Here is an 18,500-nt window from a genome sequence, read left to right on the forward strand (position 1 = left end):
GGTCCGAGAGAGGATCAGCATCACTTGCCAATAGTGCTATTGAGACTCCCATCATGCACTACTTTGAGGCCTGCGGGTGCGCTGGTGATTGGTCCTGTGTGTTGGGGAGGGGGGATCTGACATGCAGGGTCACAGCTCTGTAGAGGGTGGAGTGTGGGTGGGAGAGGAGGTTGGGGTGCAGTCAAGTAGCCTGAAGGAAGACTCGAAGAAACCCTGGGATATCTCAGCTTCTTGACCTTGACCCTGTGAACATATACACACAGACAGGCAGACACACGCACAAACACACACACCAGAGTGCAAAACCACTCATCAGATTTATGTGCTGAGACCATTTCTAGGTATCATTATAGATGAAGAGTCTCTCTGTCCTATTTCTGCTGTTCAGAAGCAGCTTTAATCATACTGAAATAATGGCTGCTGAACTCATTATTGAGTTTCTGGAATGTGTGTGTGTTTCCCAGCTGTTGGAGGTACGTCTGCAGTACGAGGTGAATGACATGGAGTCCCCTCCAGAGGGGGGAGGAGGGGGGACCGTGACCTGCCCACCCCAGGAACAGCCTCACCTAGCCCCCAGACCACCGGACCCCCGACACACCCCTCCACCAGCAGCAACTCCTCTGACGGGGTCCGAGACAACGTACCCTGCCTCAAGTATGCATCCTACACCACCACCGGCTCACATAGAGTAGCTACACACACATACACTCTGCAACAAAGTGTGCCTTAGGGACGCACAACCCACCCACAATCTCTCTGAGGCTATTCAATACAATAACAGTCTTTTTCTCTCCCTCTCTGTCTGTAGGGTGCGTAGTACCCCTCTGAAGCAGTCTCCAGGGTACCAGGTAGAGTTGGTGGTGCAGCTGGTGTGGGTAAGTGGAGAGCCCCCCCAACAGATCACCAGCCTGGCCCTCAACTCCTCCTACGGCCTGTAAGTATAAGGTGGTAGACAGTATATCTATATGAGATTTACCGTAAACCCTAATGAAACAACCCAATATGACACTTCAATCTGGAGCTCTGTGCATACCAACCAAGGATACTTGAAAGTAAGATCATTTTAGGGAGCGATAATGTTTTTCTCAACTTGAGAAACAAGACCTCATTTCGAAGAGTCAAAATGTGGTTGTGAGCCCTGGATTTGATATGATTTCCCTCGTACAGCCGAGCTGGAATGGAATCAAGCCGTGTCTACATGGTTTATGTCCGCAGGGAAATTCTGACTGAGATTTCTGCTGCTTTGCTTTCTGGAAGAACTAGCTATATTTAATCTAAACCCTAATCTCATATCTCTTTTTATATCTCCCTCTCTCTCTACTTCTCTCTATCTCTCCCTCCCTCTCTCCCCTTCCTCTCTCCAACAGAATTGTGTTTGGGAACAGTAATGGTCTGGCGGTGATGGACTACCTCCAGAAGACAGTGTTGTTGAACCTGGGGACAGTGGAGCTGTATGGGTCTAATGATCCCTACCAGAGACAGCCTCGCTCTCCACGCAAGACACGCCAGCCATCCGGAGGTAATGGTAAAGACCTTTACCATTTCACTGATTTACCGCCACACAGATAGCCTTATTTAGGTTTGTACCACAGGAGGCTGCTGAGGGGAGGACAGCTCATAATAATGTCTGGAACGGAGCAAATGGAATGGCATCAAACACATGGAAACCAACACGTTTGATGTATTTGATACCATTCCACTAATTCCGCTCCAGCCATTACCACATTACCCCAATTAAGGTGCCATCAACCTCCTGTGGTTTGTACTATATATGGCCTTACAGTACCTGGTCTTTTGTAGTTTAATACTAGATGTGACTTATGTCATCTTAATAATACTAATACTTTCTGGTATGTAGATATAGGCTTACGTAGTCTTGTACGATGTTACAGGTATGAGGGGTATGTTTGGTAGATGTGCTTGCAGACTGTTCAGGCTGTATCACATGCACATGTAGGCAGTCAAAAAAAGCAATGGTGGTGACAAGGTTGTATGAGGTTCTCTGTCTCCTCTCCTCCATCTCTGTATCTTTGCAATTCCTTGAAAGGATTTTGAATGGTAACTAAATAGTTATTTTGACTATTCAGTACGTCATCTTCTCTCTGTGGTGGCTGGCTGGCACACACACTGACACACAAATAGCCATCTCTCCTACACATACCCTGTCACTGCAGCACTGTGGTGTTATTGACAGACCGCAGCATCACTGCATTATGACATACTGCCACCCGTTGTTTGATGACGGTACTACAGTCTCCAATATAACCAAATAAATGTAATAACCACTGTGGTGTAATGACTGTAACCTGCGTGGCTTAGCAACAGCTTGGTGAGGAAAATTAGGTGTGTGTGTGTGTGTGTGTGTGGGGGGGGGGGGGGGGGGGTTAGTGGTGGGCTGGCACCTGTCAGAGTGTGGGGAGTCAGAGGACTAATGACTTCTCAAATCAAATTAATTCAAATTTAATTTGTCACATAATTTGTAAACAACAGGTGTAGACTAACAGTGAAATACTTATTTACAGGCCCTTCCCAACAATGCAGAGAGAAAGAAAATAGAGAAATAATAGAAAAATAAAACACGTAATAAAATCAATAATTAATACACAATGAGTATCGATAACTTGGCTATATACACAGGGTACCAGTACCGAGTCGATGTGCAGGGCCTTCCTCTGACACCGCCTGGTATAGAGGTCCTGGATGGCAGGAAGCTTGGCCCCAGTGATGTACTGGGCCATACGCACTACCCTCTGTAGCGCCTTGCGGTCGGATGCCATGCAGTTGCCATACCAAGCGGTGATGCAGCCAGTCAAGATGCTCTCAATGGTGCAGCTGTATAACTTTTTGAGGATCTGAGGACCCATGCCAAATCTTTTCAGCCTCCTGAGGGGGAAGAGGCGTTGTCGTACCCTCTTCACGACTGTGTTGGTGTGTGTGGACCATGATTAATCCTTAGTGATGTGGACACCGAGGAACTTGAAGCTCTCGACCCGCTCCACTACAGCCCCGTCGATGTGAATCGGAGCGTGCTCGGCCCTCCGTTTCCCGTAGTCCACGATCAGCTCCTTTTTGTCTTGTTGACATTAAGGGAGAGGTTGTTGTCCTGGCACCACGCTGCCAGGTATCTGACCACCTGCCTATAGGCTGTCTCATCATTGTCGGTGATCAGGCCTACCACCGTCGTGTCGTCGGCAAACTTAATGATGGTGTTGGAGTCGTGCGCAGGATGAGTTTGTATGTCTGTCCTACCCAAAGTACTGGAGTCTGTCTGGGGCAGTGGGGCTGAGTCTCTGTCTGTCTGGGCCTGTCTGTCTGTCTGGTGCTGTCTGTCTGTCCATCTGTCCGTCCGTCCGTCCTACCCAGAGGACTGGAGTCTGTCTGTGTCTGTGTCTGTCTGGGTCCAGGCCTTCTGTCTCTATGTATGGGGAGGTTGGGGCAATGGCAGAGCATAAGGGTAATGGCTTGGATAGCAGTCTGTTTAGTCTGTTTCTGCTCGGGTCTGCTTCATCTCTTTGGTAGACAGGGAAAATGGTGGTATACCCAAATTAAACCTACATATCATAACATCCTTATCAAACAGAAAGGAGAAAAGGACAGAGTAGATGAAATCTGCAGTTAATGATATCTAATGTCGTGCAATGTCTGTCTCTTCTGCTGTAGGTCTGTGTGACATCAACGAGGGTTCTGCCTCGGAGGACCGCTGCAAATCCCCCACTTCAGGTAAACTGTCTTTCAGCATGTTAGAGTTAGCATTACACTGGTACAGATGTAGGATCTTAATTGGATCACCCTGTTGCAGGAAATGTTAAACTTGTAGTGTATTGGTGGTTTAAAAAGACTTCTGAAGTTTGTAATTTCCACTTTGACATTTTAGATTTGATTTTCCCTTACGAAAAATGTATCAACCTCTACAAAAATGTCCATTAATTATAATCCACATAATAATTCACATTTCCTGTTGCTGCAGGATTATTTTCCTGCTATAGCAAACTGACTCAAAATAAGATCCTACATCTGTATCCACATCAGTTAGAACACCCACTGAACCCAGAATAACTTGTTTAGTAACAGGTGGGTTGTTGTGGGTAAAGGGACTCATAAATAAGCATGATTCACTTGAAGACCGTATATTGACCTAACCTGAATATTATGAATCCATGCTAGAAAACAGCACATCTTGCAATTTTATTAGAATGCATGAGAACAATTTGGTTGCTATTGGTAAATATGGTTCTCTCTGAGATGTCACACTCACACCTTTGGATGTGGGAACCTTTTTCTTGAAAACCAGAAGTGCTACAGTTCTCTGTCTCTGAAAGTTTGATTTCACACAGACTTTATTGAAGGGTCAAGTTTACAACTGGAGGGTTTTGGGTTTAAATAAAACATGTTTTTACAGGTCTCAGTTGTGTACTGACACTTCACTCCCCTGCTTTCAAGGAATAAAATATACTTTTAATAAAACAGAAAGAAGAATAAAGAATACATTAAATTGATTTTGGCAGTTTTAATATGTTTTATCAAAACCTGAGACATTAGCAGTAAACCGCGGAGATGACACCATGATTCGGCATTAACTAGACAGTTTAGGACCATAAAACTCCTGAATCAGTGAATAAGTACTCTGTAGTCAGTCCAAGACATAAATGTATTGATTCCCACCAAATAGGACATTAGTTTATAAGGAGGGTTAGTTCATATGGACCTTCCCAAATCTTGGACTTATTCACTGATCTCATTAAAATTAGGAAAAGGCTTTTTTTATGATCCTACGATTTGCCCACATATAATTTTGTTTTCTGTCTATTGATTTTGTCGGAGTCTTCCAGACCTCGTTTTGACTTTTATAGGACAGGATGTAGTGGTTTCCTTTCCAGTGGGTTTTACTCATATCATGCGGGGTCATTTTCACATCTAGGAATTAAATGAAACTGCAAACTTCCATGTGAGTTCCAAGTGAGATCTGATCATGTAGCTAGGAGATGCATATTCAATTATAGATTGTTATCCAACCTAAATATGTTTGTATTACTACAGTATATGGTCACATATAGGTAAACAACAAACAATAACACTTTTCACACAACTTAATCCAAACATCTGCAATTTTCAGATTTGCACAAACAAAACGTTCTAGTCCCTTCCACAGTTACTGTCAAGACAAGGTGCTTCCTCGATGGCCCTGTCCTGCACGACTATTCTCGGTTCGCTAAATTAGCATTTGAGGTGACGAGGCATGCTAATTAGAGAACAACCCGGTTCCATCTCATTACTGAGAGCTTGACATTAACACACAGACACTGGGGCTAAAACACAGAGCTGAGTTGCATTTTAAAAGGTCACACAGAAAATATAAGTAGCCCAGAGACTGAAGTCACACTGCTAGCTATGTTCCAGGTGTTCAGCCAACTATGCCAAACCCCAGTGTCTGGTGTCACTAGCTAGACACTGCCTCAGTTCATCTGCTATTTACGAGGATGGCGTATCTGGTCTCCAGTCTAGACTTGAGCATATGTCTACTAATTGAGATTCTAAAATCGTCGGGAGTCAACAAGGCTTTAAAGCTTTGTGCCGCTAGGAAAATAATTAATCTGAGCAAAAATGTACACTATGTCAACAAATATTCTGCATGCGCCCAGGTAGTTGAAAATTAAGATTGAGGCAAACTGCTACTAATTGGTTCTCGTGTTGCAATCATAAAAAGTAGAAAAACAGTCCTTTCACAAATGGACACATTTCGGGGAACAGTGATTGGTAGGCGGTATGGTAAAGTACCAGGATGTTTCTAACTGCACGTCTATCTACTTCCTCCCAAAAGTGTTGGCGTCAAACCATCAGCAATTCTACAATGGAGGTGGGGGTAGAGGAGGTAAGAGTGGCCAAAGACTTCAACCCTGGAGTAGTTTTGGCAGGGATAGTATACTGTATAAGATAAAATGTCAGCCACTGTTTTATTGTAGCAACCTGTCTCTGTTTTCACCTCAGTGGCACTGAATCACTGTTTGGCCTAGAACAAACCTTCAATAAAATCTTATACCCACACAGACACAAACTTATAATGGTATACCCTAGACCTCCATTGCATGCTACATGTTTGTAGCACGTATGTCACATTGTGAAATGTGCCTGTGGCAATTGTCCTTCAAAGATTGTCCCACCTTCACTCCGGCTCCTGATTGGCTGTCTGTAGTTCTGACATCACAGCAGTCTATTTGTAGTCACTCTGTACTTTCCTAACTCTGTCTTCTGTCTGTCTGACACCGTTGACTTTGCGGCTTGGTTTATATTCAGAACATATTCAGAACATGTCATTCTCTACCTCATAGATTTAGGGGAAATGGGCAGTTTAAGAAATGTGTTATTTTCTTACAAGACAAATTATTTTAAGGAATCTTTGATTTATGTGCAAGGCATCTCTAACATTAGTTAATAAATAATATAAATGGACTGTAAGGCTAGTCAAATATTTCAAAACCAAAACCTCATGAGGCTCCAAAAGTTAACATAGTTCTGACTACCTAGCTAAAAGTGCCTTGTAGGCCCTACCAGAGATACATATTCTCTGCTTGTACTGTACTGTCATTCCACTGTCTTCTTCCATCCTTCTCACTTCCTGTTTCCTTCCTTTGGTGCATGCTCCTGTGGCATGGGGGTTCTGAATGAATGTGTGTCTTCTTACTATTCCTCTCTTCCAGGGCACTTTGTGTGCAACGTACGACAGCTTACTTCCTTGTTGTTATTTTGTCTGTCCCAGCATGCCTCTGTGATTCAACAGGGTTGTCTTCCTCTGATACCCTAATACTTCTTGTTTAATTCTAAAGCATTTTGCCTCCCCTGAACCAGAATGAAGCAAACTCCAACAGTTGTACCAAAGCTTATGTGTGTAGTAATGCTATAAGCACAAGCACATCCCAGTCCTAGCTCCTAACTCCTAGCTCCTAGCTAGCTTTGCATGGCCTGTCGTGTTAGCTTAGGTGTGTGTTTGTAAAGAGGGGTGTTCTCTTTTTTCCAGCAAAGATGTCACGGAAATTAAGCTTGCCTACTGAGCTAAAGCCAGACTTGGGTAAGCCTTAACTTCGTGTTAACATTTTGCGTTTCTTAATAATTTTTTTATCCCAAAACTGGACTTCACTGTAGTCCTTAAGTCCAAATGGTCTCCCGATATGAGCATTTCAAGGGAGTAATGTGAGTTCCATAGTTACTATCCATTTAATAGAAGCTTATGTAATTTTCTGTACAATTTTAGTATACGTATAATGCCCTAGCGGTGGCAAAGAGCCCTGTTGATGGACTCATGACTACCAAAAGCATAGATACATCCTATAGATTTCCTAAAAAATGCAGTCAGACTAACTGATGGTAATCATTTGTCAGTGTCTGCTACTTCTTGAGACAAACCTGGAGACAAGAGGTGGAGGAGACAGACATACAGTACATTTGTGTTGGGTATTTTACAAACTGCTACGCTAAACTAACCAGGACTCTGTTGCACAATAGAGCTTTCTGTGTATATGTGTGTTCTGAAGCTTTCTATTCCTATTTTCTGTTTCTCTACCTGTTTCTTTTGTGATTGGTCCTTTCCAAAAGTTCAAACGTTTTTCTTGTAGCAATCCGACAGATATAACTACAGAAAGAAACATTGTTCTTAATTTTTTTTGATCTGCACAGTTTACCCAAAACGAAAATCACAATTTCCTTCCTAGGACCCCAAAGGGCAGAACCCCAAAGATGGGAAAGAGAGGGGTTTGGGGTCAGATCCTTATTGAATATGCCAAATCTGTCAAATGCAAAGATATGATAGTCTGGTAAAAGATTATTGGAGGTGTCGACATATAACACACTAACTTGTTCTGTTATAAACAGTGTTGTGACATACGCTGAGTGTACAAAACAGTAGGAACACCTGCACTTTCCATGTCATAGACTAACCAGGTGAATCCAGGTGAAAGCTATGATCCCTTATTGATGTCACCTGTCAAATTTACTTCAATCGGTGTAGATGAAGGGGAGGTTAAAGAAGGATTTTTAAGCCTTGAGACAATTGAGACACGGATTGTGTATGTGTGCCATTCAGAGGGCGAATGGGCAAGACAAAATATTTAGTGCCTTTGAACAGGGTATGGTAGTAGGTGCCAGGTGCACCGGTTTGAGTGTGTCAAGAACTGCAACGCTGCTGGGTTTTTCACGCTCAACAGTTTCCCGTGTGTATCAAGAATGGTCAACCACCAAAAGGACATCCAGCCAACTTGACATAACTGTGGGAAGCATTAAAGTCAACATGGGCCAGCATCCCTGAGGAAGCTTTCGTCACCTTGTAGTGTCCATGCCCCAACGAATTGAGGCAGTTCTGAGGGCAAAAGGGGGGCAACTCAATATTAGGAAGGTGTTCCTAATGTTTTGTACACTCAGTGTATAACAACTGTGTTGTTTGTGATATATACACAGTTTATAAACATTTGTTTATTCATCATCCCAGCAACTCACAGGCAACTTATAAAACTGAATTAGCTTATTATATTGACATCTGGTTTGAGATTATGATGTTTTTTTACTGATGAATAAAATAAGTACAAGGTTGTAAAGTTTTAGTGAAATCTTCCCATGGGTCTTTTTCCTACATGCCAACTCTTCTGCTGCCAACGTCCAACTATTCATTTTATGAGTTCCATCTGCTCCACAGATAAAAACAAACAGGTCCTATTCTATTTCTATTTGTCATTACCCATGCACCTGGACCTCTAACTCTTAGTTTGCCATGTAAGGAGAAACGTTTTCCCCACCGTTCCCTCTACTTTCAAAAGATACAGTACATCTGGTTATCAACAGATCAAGTTATTTTACAGCTGGAATAATCTATTTTACTCAACATTTCACAAGGTGTTTTAGACCTGTTTAAAATGAACGTCTGCTCACTGTTTTCTGCTCCTGTGTAATTGCTATTTTAGCTTAGTGATACAATAAAATTTCAACCGCAATGCTGTTTGTCAGAATCCAACTGCTCCCACCAATCATACAGCTGTTGTTCACAGTATTCATGTAGTGTGTTTGTGTATAGTGTGTTCTCTCTGTGTGTGTGGGCTCTTTACCTCTCTGTCCTCTCCTCTACTGTCCTCCTGTCTGTATGTCCTCCACGGGGCGCCAACCCATTAGACCACCGGGATAACTCCTTCAGCCGTTCACGCTCCTCCTCCGTCACGTCCATCGACAAGGAGGCGCGCGAGGCCATCACCTCCTTCCACTTCTGTGAGACATTCGCCCGGAAGGGGGAAAGCGCCATCACACCCTGCCTGTACGTGGGCACCTCCCTGGGAACAGTGCTGGCTGTGGCCCTCAACCTGCCCCCTGCTGGGGAACAGAGGCTGCTGCACCCCGTTATCGTCTTGCCTAGCGGTGGGTGTCTGGGTTATGGGTGAATGGATGGGTGTGTGTGATTGTGTGAGTATGTTAATGAATATGTAAGGCATGCTAACAACTCTTTGCTATATGTTTGCATGTTTCCGTACGTACATTACATCCCGCTCTACACATAATCGACATTTGTACATACCGAAACATTGATTATACATACAGTGCATTTGGAAAGTATTCAGACCCCTTGACTTTTTCCACATTTTGTTACGTGAAAGCCTTATTCTAAAACTGATTAAATCGTTTTTTTCCTCATCAATATACACACAGTACCCCATTTATTTTTTTTAACTACTGAAATAACACGTTTACATAAGTATTCAGACCCTTTACTCAGTACTTTGTTAAAGCACCTTTGGCAGTGATTACAGCCTTGAGTCTTCTTTGGTATGACGCTACAAGCTTGGCACACCTGTATTTGGGGAGTTTCTCCCATTCTTCTCTGCAGATCCTCTCAAGCTCTGTCAGGTTGGATGGGGAGCGTCGCTGCACAGCTATTTTCAGGTCTCTCCAGTGATGTTCGATCGGGTTCAAGTCCGGGCTCTGGCTGGGCCACTCAAGGACATTCAGAGACTTGTCCAGAGCCACTCCTGCATTGGGGTATTGTGTGTAGATTGATGAGGAAATGTTTTTATTTAATCCATTTTAGAATAAGGCTGTTGGGGTTTGAATACTTTCCGAATGCACTGTAGATATATTTTCAACGCACTCCATCCCTCTTATCTGTCCAGGTACCCTGGCGCGTCTGAAGGGCAGTATCCTGAGGATGGCCTTCCTGGACAACACAGGAACCTTCCTCCCCCCTGCCTCTGAGACCTGGTACGAGCCCAACGCCGCAGGCGCCGACAGTGAGGAGCGAGACAAGGCCCGTAAACGCCGCCCGGTCTCTGTGTCGCCCTCCACCTCCCAGGAGCTGCAGGAGAGCCAGTATGCGGTGGTGTGCTCTGAGAAACAGGCTAAGGTCATAGCACTGCCCTCACAGAACTGCATCTTCAAACACAGCATCACAGAGACATCGTTCGTCCTGAGGGCTGACGTGGTCCAGATGAACATAGGGAACTGTGTGGCTTGCTTCTGTGCTAACGGACACATCATGACCCTCAGGTTAGTCAGTGAGCCATACAAACAAACACACACACACACACACACAAACACACACACACACACTGGTAAAATAGATATATATGCTAAAGCTAACTGATAAACCCTATATTACAATAAAGAGCTTAATGAATGCTAGGGTTAGACTCAAAGTTTCTACATGAAGACTCGCTCAGTAGAATGATGTTGTGTTTGAGTAATATTGTGTTGTATGTGGTCTCTCTCTCTGTCTGTCTGCAGTCTGCCGGGGCTGAGACCGTTGCTAGATGTAAACTACCTGCCGCTGACAGACATGCGGATAGCCCGGACCTTCTGCTTCACCAACCTGGGCCAGGCCATGTACCTCACCTCCCCCACTGAGATACAGAGGATCACATACAGCCAGGAGACCTGCGAGAACCTGCAGGTCAGGACCACATAAATACACACACACACACACACGTAATACAACTGCATTAATGTGTGTATGTGTGTTTCAGGAGATGCTTGGAGAACTGTTCACACCAGTGGAAACCCCGGAGGCTCCCAACCGAGGATTTTTCAAAGGCCTTTTTGGGGGAGGAGCAACTTCCCTGGACAGAGAGGAACTATGTGAGTGACACACGTGGAATGTAACACACACATACTATAGTGTACACAGCACAGAGAAACTCTATTATTTATATATTCAGTGTTAAGTTTGCTACATTAGAAGGCTCTCCCTTTCTCCTTCCCCCTCAATCTCATTCTCGCCCACTCTTTCTTCCTCTCTTTGTCTTACTGACTCTCCCTCTCCCCCTCTCCTCTAGTTGGTGAGACACAGGCGGGTAAGGCGTCCCGTGGCCTTGCCCAGCACATCCCAGGTCCTCAGGGCCTGGAGGGCATGAAAGGGGCCGCTTCGGGCGTGGTGGCGGACCTGGCGCGTGCACGGATAGCGCTGGACGAGAGAGGGCAGAAACTGGGCGAGCTGGACGAGAGGACGGCCGCCATGTTGGCCAGCGCCGACTCCTTTGGAAAACACGCCCACGACGTAAGAGAAAGAGATGTTACATTATGATACAAAACATAAAACTGATCCTGAGATCAGTGTCTAGGGGCAACTTCATCCTGTAGGAAGTTGTTATATTATGAGGCTACACTGGAAAAAAGAACAAACCCACACTCACTGAAATATTCTTAAGTTTTAATGTTTGTTTTTTTAGCAGCAGAGGTCAGAGCAAATGGACGCGGTCAGAGCAAACAGCTTTCGTCAGCATTCAAACGCTGGCGAAGGCTGCCGTCGACACGCTGACAAACGCTGACAATAAAAAGTAAAGAATATTTCAGCGAGTGCAGGATTTTCCTTTCTTCCAGTGTATGGCTTTTGAACCCTGCACCCAAATACTTTTTGTTACCACAAACTTTTGAGCTGAGCATGCCAATTCCTCATTGTATTAATTAACAAAACAAACCTTAAATCAGTGTCTAGGAGCAACTTTATCCTGTCCTGCTAGAAGAGGCTGCTTGTAGGCCTACTACTACTGTTTAATAACGCACAATTGTTAGTGTCAGGAATAGCCCGTTAGAGGGAGACAATGGTGAGTTTTCTGTAACACTAGTGTTCCATTTTCCCCTCTCTTCACAGATGATGCTGAAGTGTAAAGACAAGAAGTGGTACCAGTTCTGATCTGAGAGGGGGGAGCAGAGCCAAAGGGACACAGCTTCATCCGGACTCTATATGCCCCCCTCCTCCATCTCTCCATCCATCCCTCCTTCCATCTCTCCTTCCTCCGCTGGACACGTGGGATACTCTTTCCTAGCACAATGTTGTATACTGTATATACCTCAGTCATAAGGTTTCAACTGAGGAACGGACTGGAGAGAAAAGAGGAGTTCTCTTTTTTGTTATCGTTTGTTTTTCCCCTCTGTGACCTGCCGATTGGCTGGGGCTCTGGGGTTCCCCCATCCTCATTCGGCAAAATGTTTTGTGCCATCGTCTCTGCTCCAACCAATCCAGTATACTAACAGACAAAATCAGACACAACTGAGAGAAAAAAAGAAACAATGAAGAAACAACAACTACAAAAAAAATCTAAATGTAAAAAGAGGAAAAAAAGAATAAATATACATAATTATATATACATTAATCTATATAAATGATCAACGCTGTATTCACTTCCTACTGTCAAGTGCAAAACAACAAGAGGACAACTTTACAGGTGGAGACAGACTGGTGGTGTGAGGGGCAAAGGAAGCTCTACTCAAAGTCACAGGAGGTGATGTCATAGTTGCAGGAAAAAAAAACTAGTAATTCCAATGTACACTGGATCCCCTCTCCTTGCTCCAAATAGACTCTCCTCATCATATGGATTCACTGTTTTCATATCGTTCCCAACTATATTATACATGTTTTAAAGATAGAGTCAGCGATATGATGTAGATGCACAAAGTAAACAGCATAGTGGGTCAATTTCTGCAACAACTAAGAGCGTTGGAGCACGATGCTAAACTTCTCAGCTGTTTTGGTCCCGTGGCTACCACGCTATAAGAGCGCAAAGCGAACCCGTGCAAAGGTGCAGATACTGTGTGTGATTATGTGAAAGTGAAGTCTTGTATCTTGCTCATTGCCATTGCTGCGGTGCTGCTCGTGCAACGTAATTTCGCTGACTCTACCTTTAATTGATCTCTTCTAGTTTATTGTTTGTTTTATGCTCATTCTGTTATTTTAAATCAGTTTTTCTTTTTCTTAACTGTCGTGAACATTGTGAATGATTACATATTTTTATTTGGTAATGTTGCCAGTATGCTTTGTGGCTTTGTCAAACTCCCATAAAGCTATCCTTATAAAAAGGGCTGGATTCAAAAAGAGGTCATGGTTATAAAATACATAGATTTATCATTCAGATCAGTACACGTCACCATCAATAATGTTTCATATCAGGTGTCACACACACACATCAGAAATCTAGAGGCTAGACTGTCACTGTCTCCCTCTCTCCCTGAAGTGTTTTATTTGACATGTAAATGCTACCTTCCTCCCTGATCTCATCATGCCATTAACATCTGCTACAGTTTGGGCTTGTTAGTGACTCTGTATGAAATATGTCAGTGTTACAGTAGGCCTATACACTGCTGGTCTATCCAGACCTATTGGATTGATTTTCAGGAGTAAATATACTCTATGGACATGTGATCCTGAAGTGCACGTGAACTTGGAGATTACTATAAACACATGGTAATGAAACCTATTTGTTTGTGTTCAAATATGCAGGACTATATATACAGTATGTACGTTCACCAAAAGTCATATGTTTTTGAAGACGGAAACTTTTTTAGTTTTCCTTGAGAATTGTCCGTAAAATAATTTTTTCAGTTTGAGTGGTCTGTTTATTCACATTTTATTTATTTAAATGTAAGAGACGCTGCTATATGTGTGGTGTGTCGAAAGCGTCTGTTGTTCAGAGATCTGTTTCTATCCCCATCTCAGTGGTGAAAACTCTCATTTGTGTCTCCTCCAATGTTCTACCAGGCTTCTCTACCGTTCTGTTGTAAATAGGTAAATAGATTGACAATCTAAGACCAATTGGAAAGTGTTGGGTGTTGTTCAAGCAAGCGACACAAGGACAGCTGCCATATTTTTTATGACGCCAAAGAGTTATTTTAGCTTTCGTTTCATTGTTCTATTACTCAACTTGGCATTCCAGAAGTTTCACTAATTGAAATACAATAGGCATAGGTCTATATGGGGCCTTGGGAACTGTGCATTATGACTCGGTCACTGGGCTAGGTTCCCTGGCCGTGACCCCACTCTCCGAGGGTGTCTCAAGGAGAGTGGGATATGCAAAAAAAACTAACATTTCCAATTCACACATGCGTATTAATACACACTGAAATAGGACAAATATAAGCACCCAACAAATTATTATTATTAGTGAGGGTAGCAAGTTTTCAGAATGGAACAACCATTGTATTCACAACATTGTGCCCATCATAAAAGTTCTAAAGTGGCATTTGGCTAACGTCTAAGCAGCCTGCATACTCTCCTGAAAGGACCATAGGACCATTCCACTGTTGCTCTGACCAGCACAGTATCTTAAATGTTCAACTTTGTGGTCTTTGACATTTTTTGTGCTGTATGATCGATAATGTCTTGTTTTCTTGTCTCAAAATGCTTGATTTTGGTGACCAATCAATCTGTGTCAAATCAATTGTGGAAAATCACCAAGAAAATATTGGAAGAAAAGAAAAGAAACAACATAGTAACCACAGTAACGAGAGGAAGTCTGCAACCTCTGTGTAATGTGGCTCCATCATAGACCGGCCTCGCATGTTCAGTGTCTCAGTCTGCACACATCATGCTTCAAATCTCCCTTGCTTGTCTTCTAATGCATTCTCCTTCTACTCTGGTAACAGTTCCAAGTGGCTCATTTTGGAGATACTAACTTACAGGTTTGGTCTCCTTCTCTGTGTTCTAGTATGCACTGTTGTGTGGATGTTGATAGGTAGCCCTGCTTCAATCTTCCAAGGAGAAAAAAAAAGAAGAAAAAAAAAGAGTCTATGATTAAGGTCCTTCCTGTTAATTCTAGATCTCTTTTCTTTTTCTGATTTTCGATGAGTTTTCTCTTGTCTTTGAGTGAGTTGTTTCTTGCCCACACACTCAGTATGCAGTATTCTTCTTACCTGGTATGATTCATACTCACAAGAGGGAGTCTGTCCGCCATAATGCCATTTCTGTCCTGGATTTAACAATTATCAGTGGGTTGCAGTATTTTCTCATTGTAGCCAATTTTCTTGTACAGTTTTATGCAAATTTCACATGGATGTTTATGACTTTATCTGCTGCCACAAACAATTTAGAAATAATTCTGTAGATAGAAATTACTGTGCAATGGAAAATAAAAGTGTAAAACATGTATATCTTTGGTGCTGGTTTATTCTCCATGTTTCTTCATGAAGACTAAGGTGAATGCATTGTGTCATCTTTTGCAGGGAGGTGCTGCTCCTTTCACCCAGTTATTGATCAAATAAGTCAGTATTAACACAGAATAATTGGTTACAGTACTGACTTGAGGCCGAAGCTATAGTCATACAGCATTGATATAACATCTGGGATATCTAAAAGTGGGTGCCTCCGAAAGTATCATGTAGTTTGAGGGTAAAAGCTGAGCATCAGGATGATCTCATCAAGGTCAAGTCCCAGATCGACTCAGTTAGTGATAAATCAATCCTTTTTCACTAGATGGCAGCAAACACTCACAAATCAGTTCCATTCATTTGAGAGGAATCCAGACAGGGCCACTAGGACACAAGAGCATTGGTATGGGGCTGGGGACTATTCATAGTAGTGGGGATACTGGGGACTTTCCTGTAACACTTTAAGTATGTGTGAAAGATACGTTTGGTCATTGAATATGGCGCTAGATGATGAGCATGCTACGTCTATCGGGAATTTCATTAGTATAAAGCTAAATTACTCACTATAGTGTTTATCTGGTTATTTACTGAATACTTAGGTTGAGGGAAAACAGTAATAATAATAATAATAATAATATGCCATTTAGCAGACGCTTTTATCCAAAGCGACTTACAGTCATGCGTGCATAAAACATTTTTTTGTGTATGGGTGGTAACATGCTGTGAACCTTTTTCCTTTACATTTTTCTTATTTTTGCTCCCCAAAATGACTACCGGTGGACCCGGCATTGTGTTTGAATGGCTGAAGACCCTCAAGCTCTCTCCAGGGCTGGCTCCAGGCATAAGCGGTCATTTAGGGCTGCTGGCCACTAGGGGGCCCCTGGCCACTAGAAGTGTAGTTTAGGAACTCAGTCAGGTCTCAACTTACTGTGGCGTGCGTTAGAATAGAAGTAGAAGGTGCAAGTTCGAAATTTGGTTGTGCATCAGCAGTTTTTCTCTTGTTTTGTCAGTCACTGACTGTCAATCAATTAGCCATGTCAGCTGACAATTTTTAGATTGCTAAGTTAGTCTAGTCAGTTATCTAAAGGTGTAGTAATCATGGCAGAATGACCAACTGGACAAGCAGGGCATGTACCCAGGGGCCCTGACCTCCATTGATTTGGTTAGTCACTCTTGCTCTGATATCATTAACATGGCATAAGTCATGTGTAGAATTGCAAGAAATTTGCTTTAAAACTGCAAAGATTATTTCTCTCCACCCCATGGCAAAATGGGAAGAATTTCTGCAAATTAGCTTTAAAACTGCAAAAATGTATCTCTGCCCCATGGCAAAATGAGTAGAATTGCATTAAATGTGCAAAAAATTCACTATGCCCCATGACAAAATTGCAGGAAATTAACTTTAAAACTTACATTTTCTCTCTGCTGTCAAGAGGGGGAGCCCTGGCTCTCTCAGTATGTGGAGTCCATCGTGGATAACGGCTACGATGATCTGGAAGGCGACGGTGTCTACATACCGCACCACTGGCAAAGGTTCCATGACGCGGTGCAAAGGCTGAAAGCTGAGGATGAGGTGGCCGCCGGGCTGTATTTCATGCTTGAGCCAATGCCCACCACGCCACCCAACAGCCACCTATTGGACCATTACGAGTCCAAACTCCTGGGTTCCAAGTCTTGGACCGAACCGAATAGTGACCGGGTCGGAAGAAATGGGGGCGTGTATCTAGGCGCGCAGAGGAACCTGATGCTTGGCAACCGGAGGGAGCTGGTGATTTACCCCAAACTGAAGCTGAAGATCATGATTAGGGATAAAGTAATCAGAGATGGAGTCAACCTCGCCAGGCCGCCATACCCAAACAAGGTATACAGGTCACATAATGGTTTTTGGTGTGCTTTGTCCTGTGTTGTTGACCTCATATGGTCTTACAGAAACACTACCCTGTATTGATCTCACCTAAGTGACTGCTGCATCGCAGTGTGCTCTCAGGTTCCCAAGCAACCATTACAGGTGATCGAGTGGTCAGTGGCCAGTCTGTCTTCAAGGTCACTTTGCGGTTACCATGATGAAATATATTAGTGGCTTCCAATGTGTTTTACATTATTATAATCTAAAAATGAGTTTATGTCAGCTATCTACCCTGAGGGTAGGGGCCTCAGAGAGAAGTGCCAATCATAATCTAACCTTTAGAATAGGCCCTACCCCACAAAACACAAACAAACTGTCTCTGGATCAACACCTCACCTCACACCTGTCAGGCCCAGTGCCAGTGTAATGAGTGACTGACTGGTCATAGATCAGATTTATTTCATGCCTATCCTAATCACAAACACGAGATGGGATAACAGAAGTGTCCCAGGCTCAGTGAGTTCAGTTCAACCTGGGGAGGTCTGAGTGAGTGTTGCTGTGGTGACGGCTGCTGTGGATCAATGATGTGCAGGAAGAGGAGGAGCCTTCAATCAGTCTCTAATTTCCTGTAGAGGGTTGCAATTTACAACCTGATTATTATTCATTAGTTTCCCTTGGGGAAACACTGTTCATTCACACTGACCTCAGCTGTCTAGTGTCCTCAGCTCTCAGGCCCCAGGGCTCAGGCCTTAGATGGTGGTTGAGAACTGGCATGAGTGTAGCATCGTGAACTAGCATTAGAGTGTAGCATCGTGAACTAGCATTAGAGTGTAGCATTATGAACTAGCATTAGAGTGTAGCATCATTAACTAGTAATAGAGTGTAGCATTATGAACTAGCATTAGAGTGTAGCATCATGAACTAGTATTAGAGTGTAGCATTATGAACTAGCATTAGAGTTTAGCATCATGAACTAGTATTAGAGTGTAGCATCATGAACTAGCATCATGAGTCAGTGAGGCCTCTCTGTTTATGGGGTTCCAGTGTTACCCCTAGATTATTTTCTAGGTGGGGTGTTCATGAACCAACATGAAATGTTGCTGCCCAAAAATTCTCAATTATAGTAATCCATTTCACTGTGTCTAATTAATGAAAGGAAAAGCAGTGTCATTTTTCATGGGGTGATTGATTTCCCCCCTCTCTTTAAGTGATGTAATTCTTATTTTCCCTGTGGACAGGGTAAGGCAGTCGTTTTATGATCAATGTAACTGAA

General features: G+C 43.2%; 1 protein-coding gene and 1 pseudogene across 2 annotated transcripts in view; both read left to right on the forward strand.

Annotated features, from left to right (window-relative positions):
• LOC311106773 (syntaxin-binding protein 5-like) overlaps positions 1 to 12,154 on the forward strand; it is a 50,286-nt pseudogene extending 38,132 nt beyond the window's left edge. Inside the window, exons 4-15 of the transcript in view lie at positions 465 to 654; positions 809 to 934; positions 1,368 to 1,519; positions 3,661 to 3,720; positions 5,819 to 5,869; positions 7,013 to 7,063; positions 9,151 to 9,390; positions 10,140 to 10,512; positions 10,750 to 10,915; positions 10,989 to 11,100; positions 11,298 to 11,518; positions 12,113 to 12,154. The product of the transcript in view is annotated as a syntaxin-binding protein 5-like (transcript). The remainder of the gene's footprint in view (positions 1 to 464; positions 655 to 808; positions 935 to 1,367; positions 1,520 to 3,660; positions 3,721 to 5,818; positions 5,870 to 7,012; positions 7,064 to 9,150; positions 9,391 to 10,139; positions 10,513 to 10,749; positions 10,916 to 10,988; positions 11,101 to 11,297; positions 11,519 to 12,112) is intronic.
• Positions 12,155 to 16,147: 3,993 nt separating this feature from the next.
• On the forward strand, positions 16,148 to 17,661 carry LOC311106774 (sterile alpha motif domain-containing protein 5-like; the record flags this gene model as incomplete). The annotated part of the gene is made up of 3 exons (XM_084149164.1): positions 16,148 to 16,274; positions 16,815 to 17,242; positions 17,638 to 17,661. 3 exons carry the CDS (start codon positions 16,148 to 16,150, stop codon positions 17,659 to 17,661), a joined length of 579 nt encoding a protein of 192 aa, XP_084005290.1.
• Between the last annotated feature and the right edge of the window lie 839 nt (positions 17,662 to 18,500).

This window comes from Coregonus lavaretus (assembly GCF_964263955.1).
Source record: "Coregonus lavaretus genome assembly, chromosome: 31".
Taxonomy (NCBI): Eukaryota; Metazoa; Chordata; class Actinopteri; order Salmoniformes; family Salmonidae; genus Coregonus; species Coregonus lavaretus.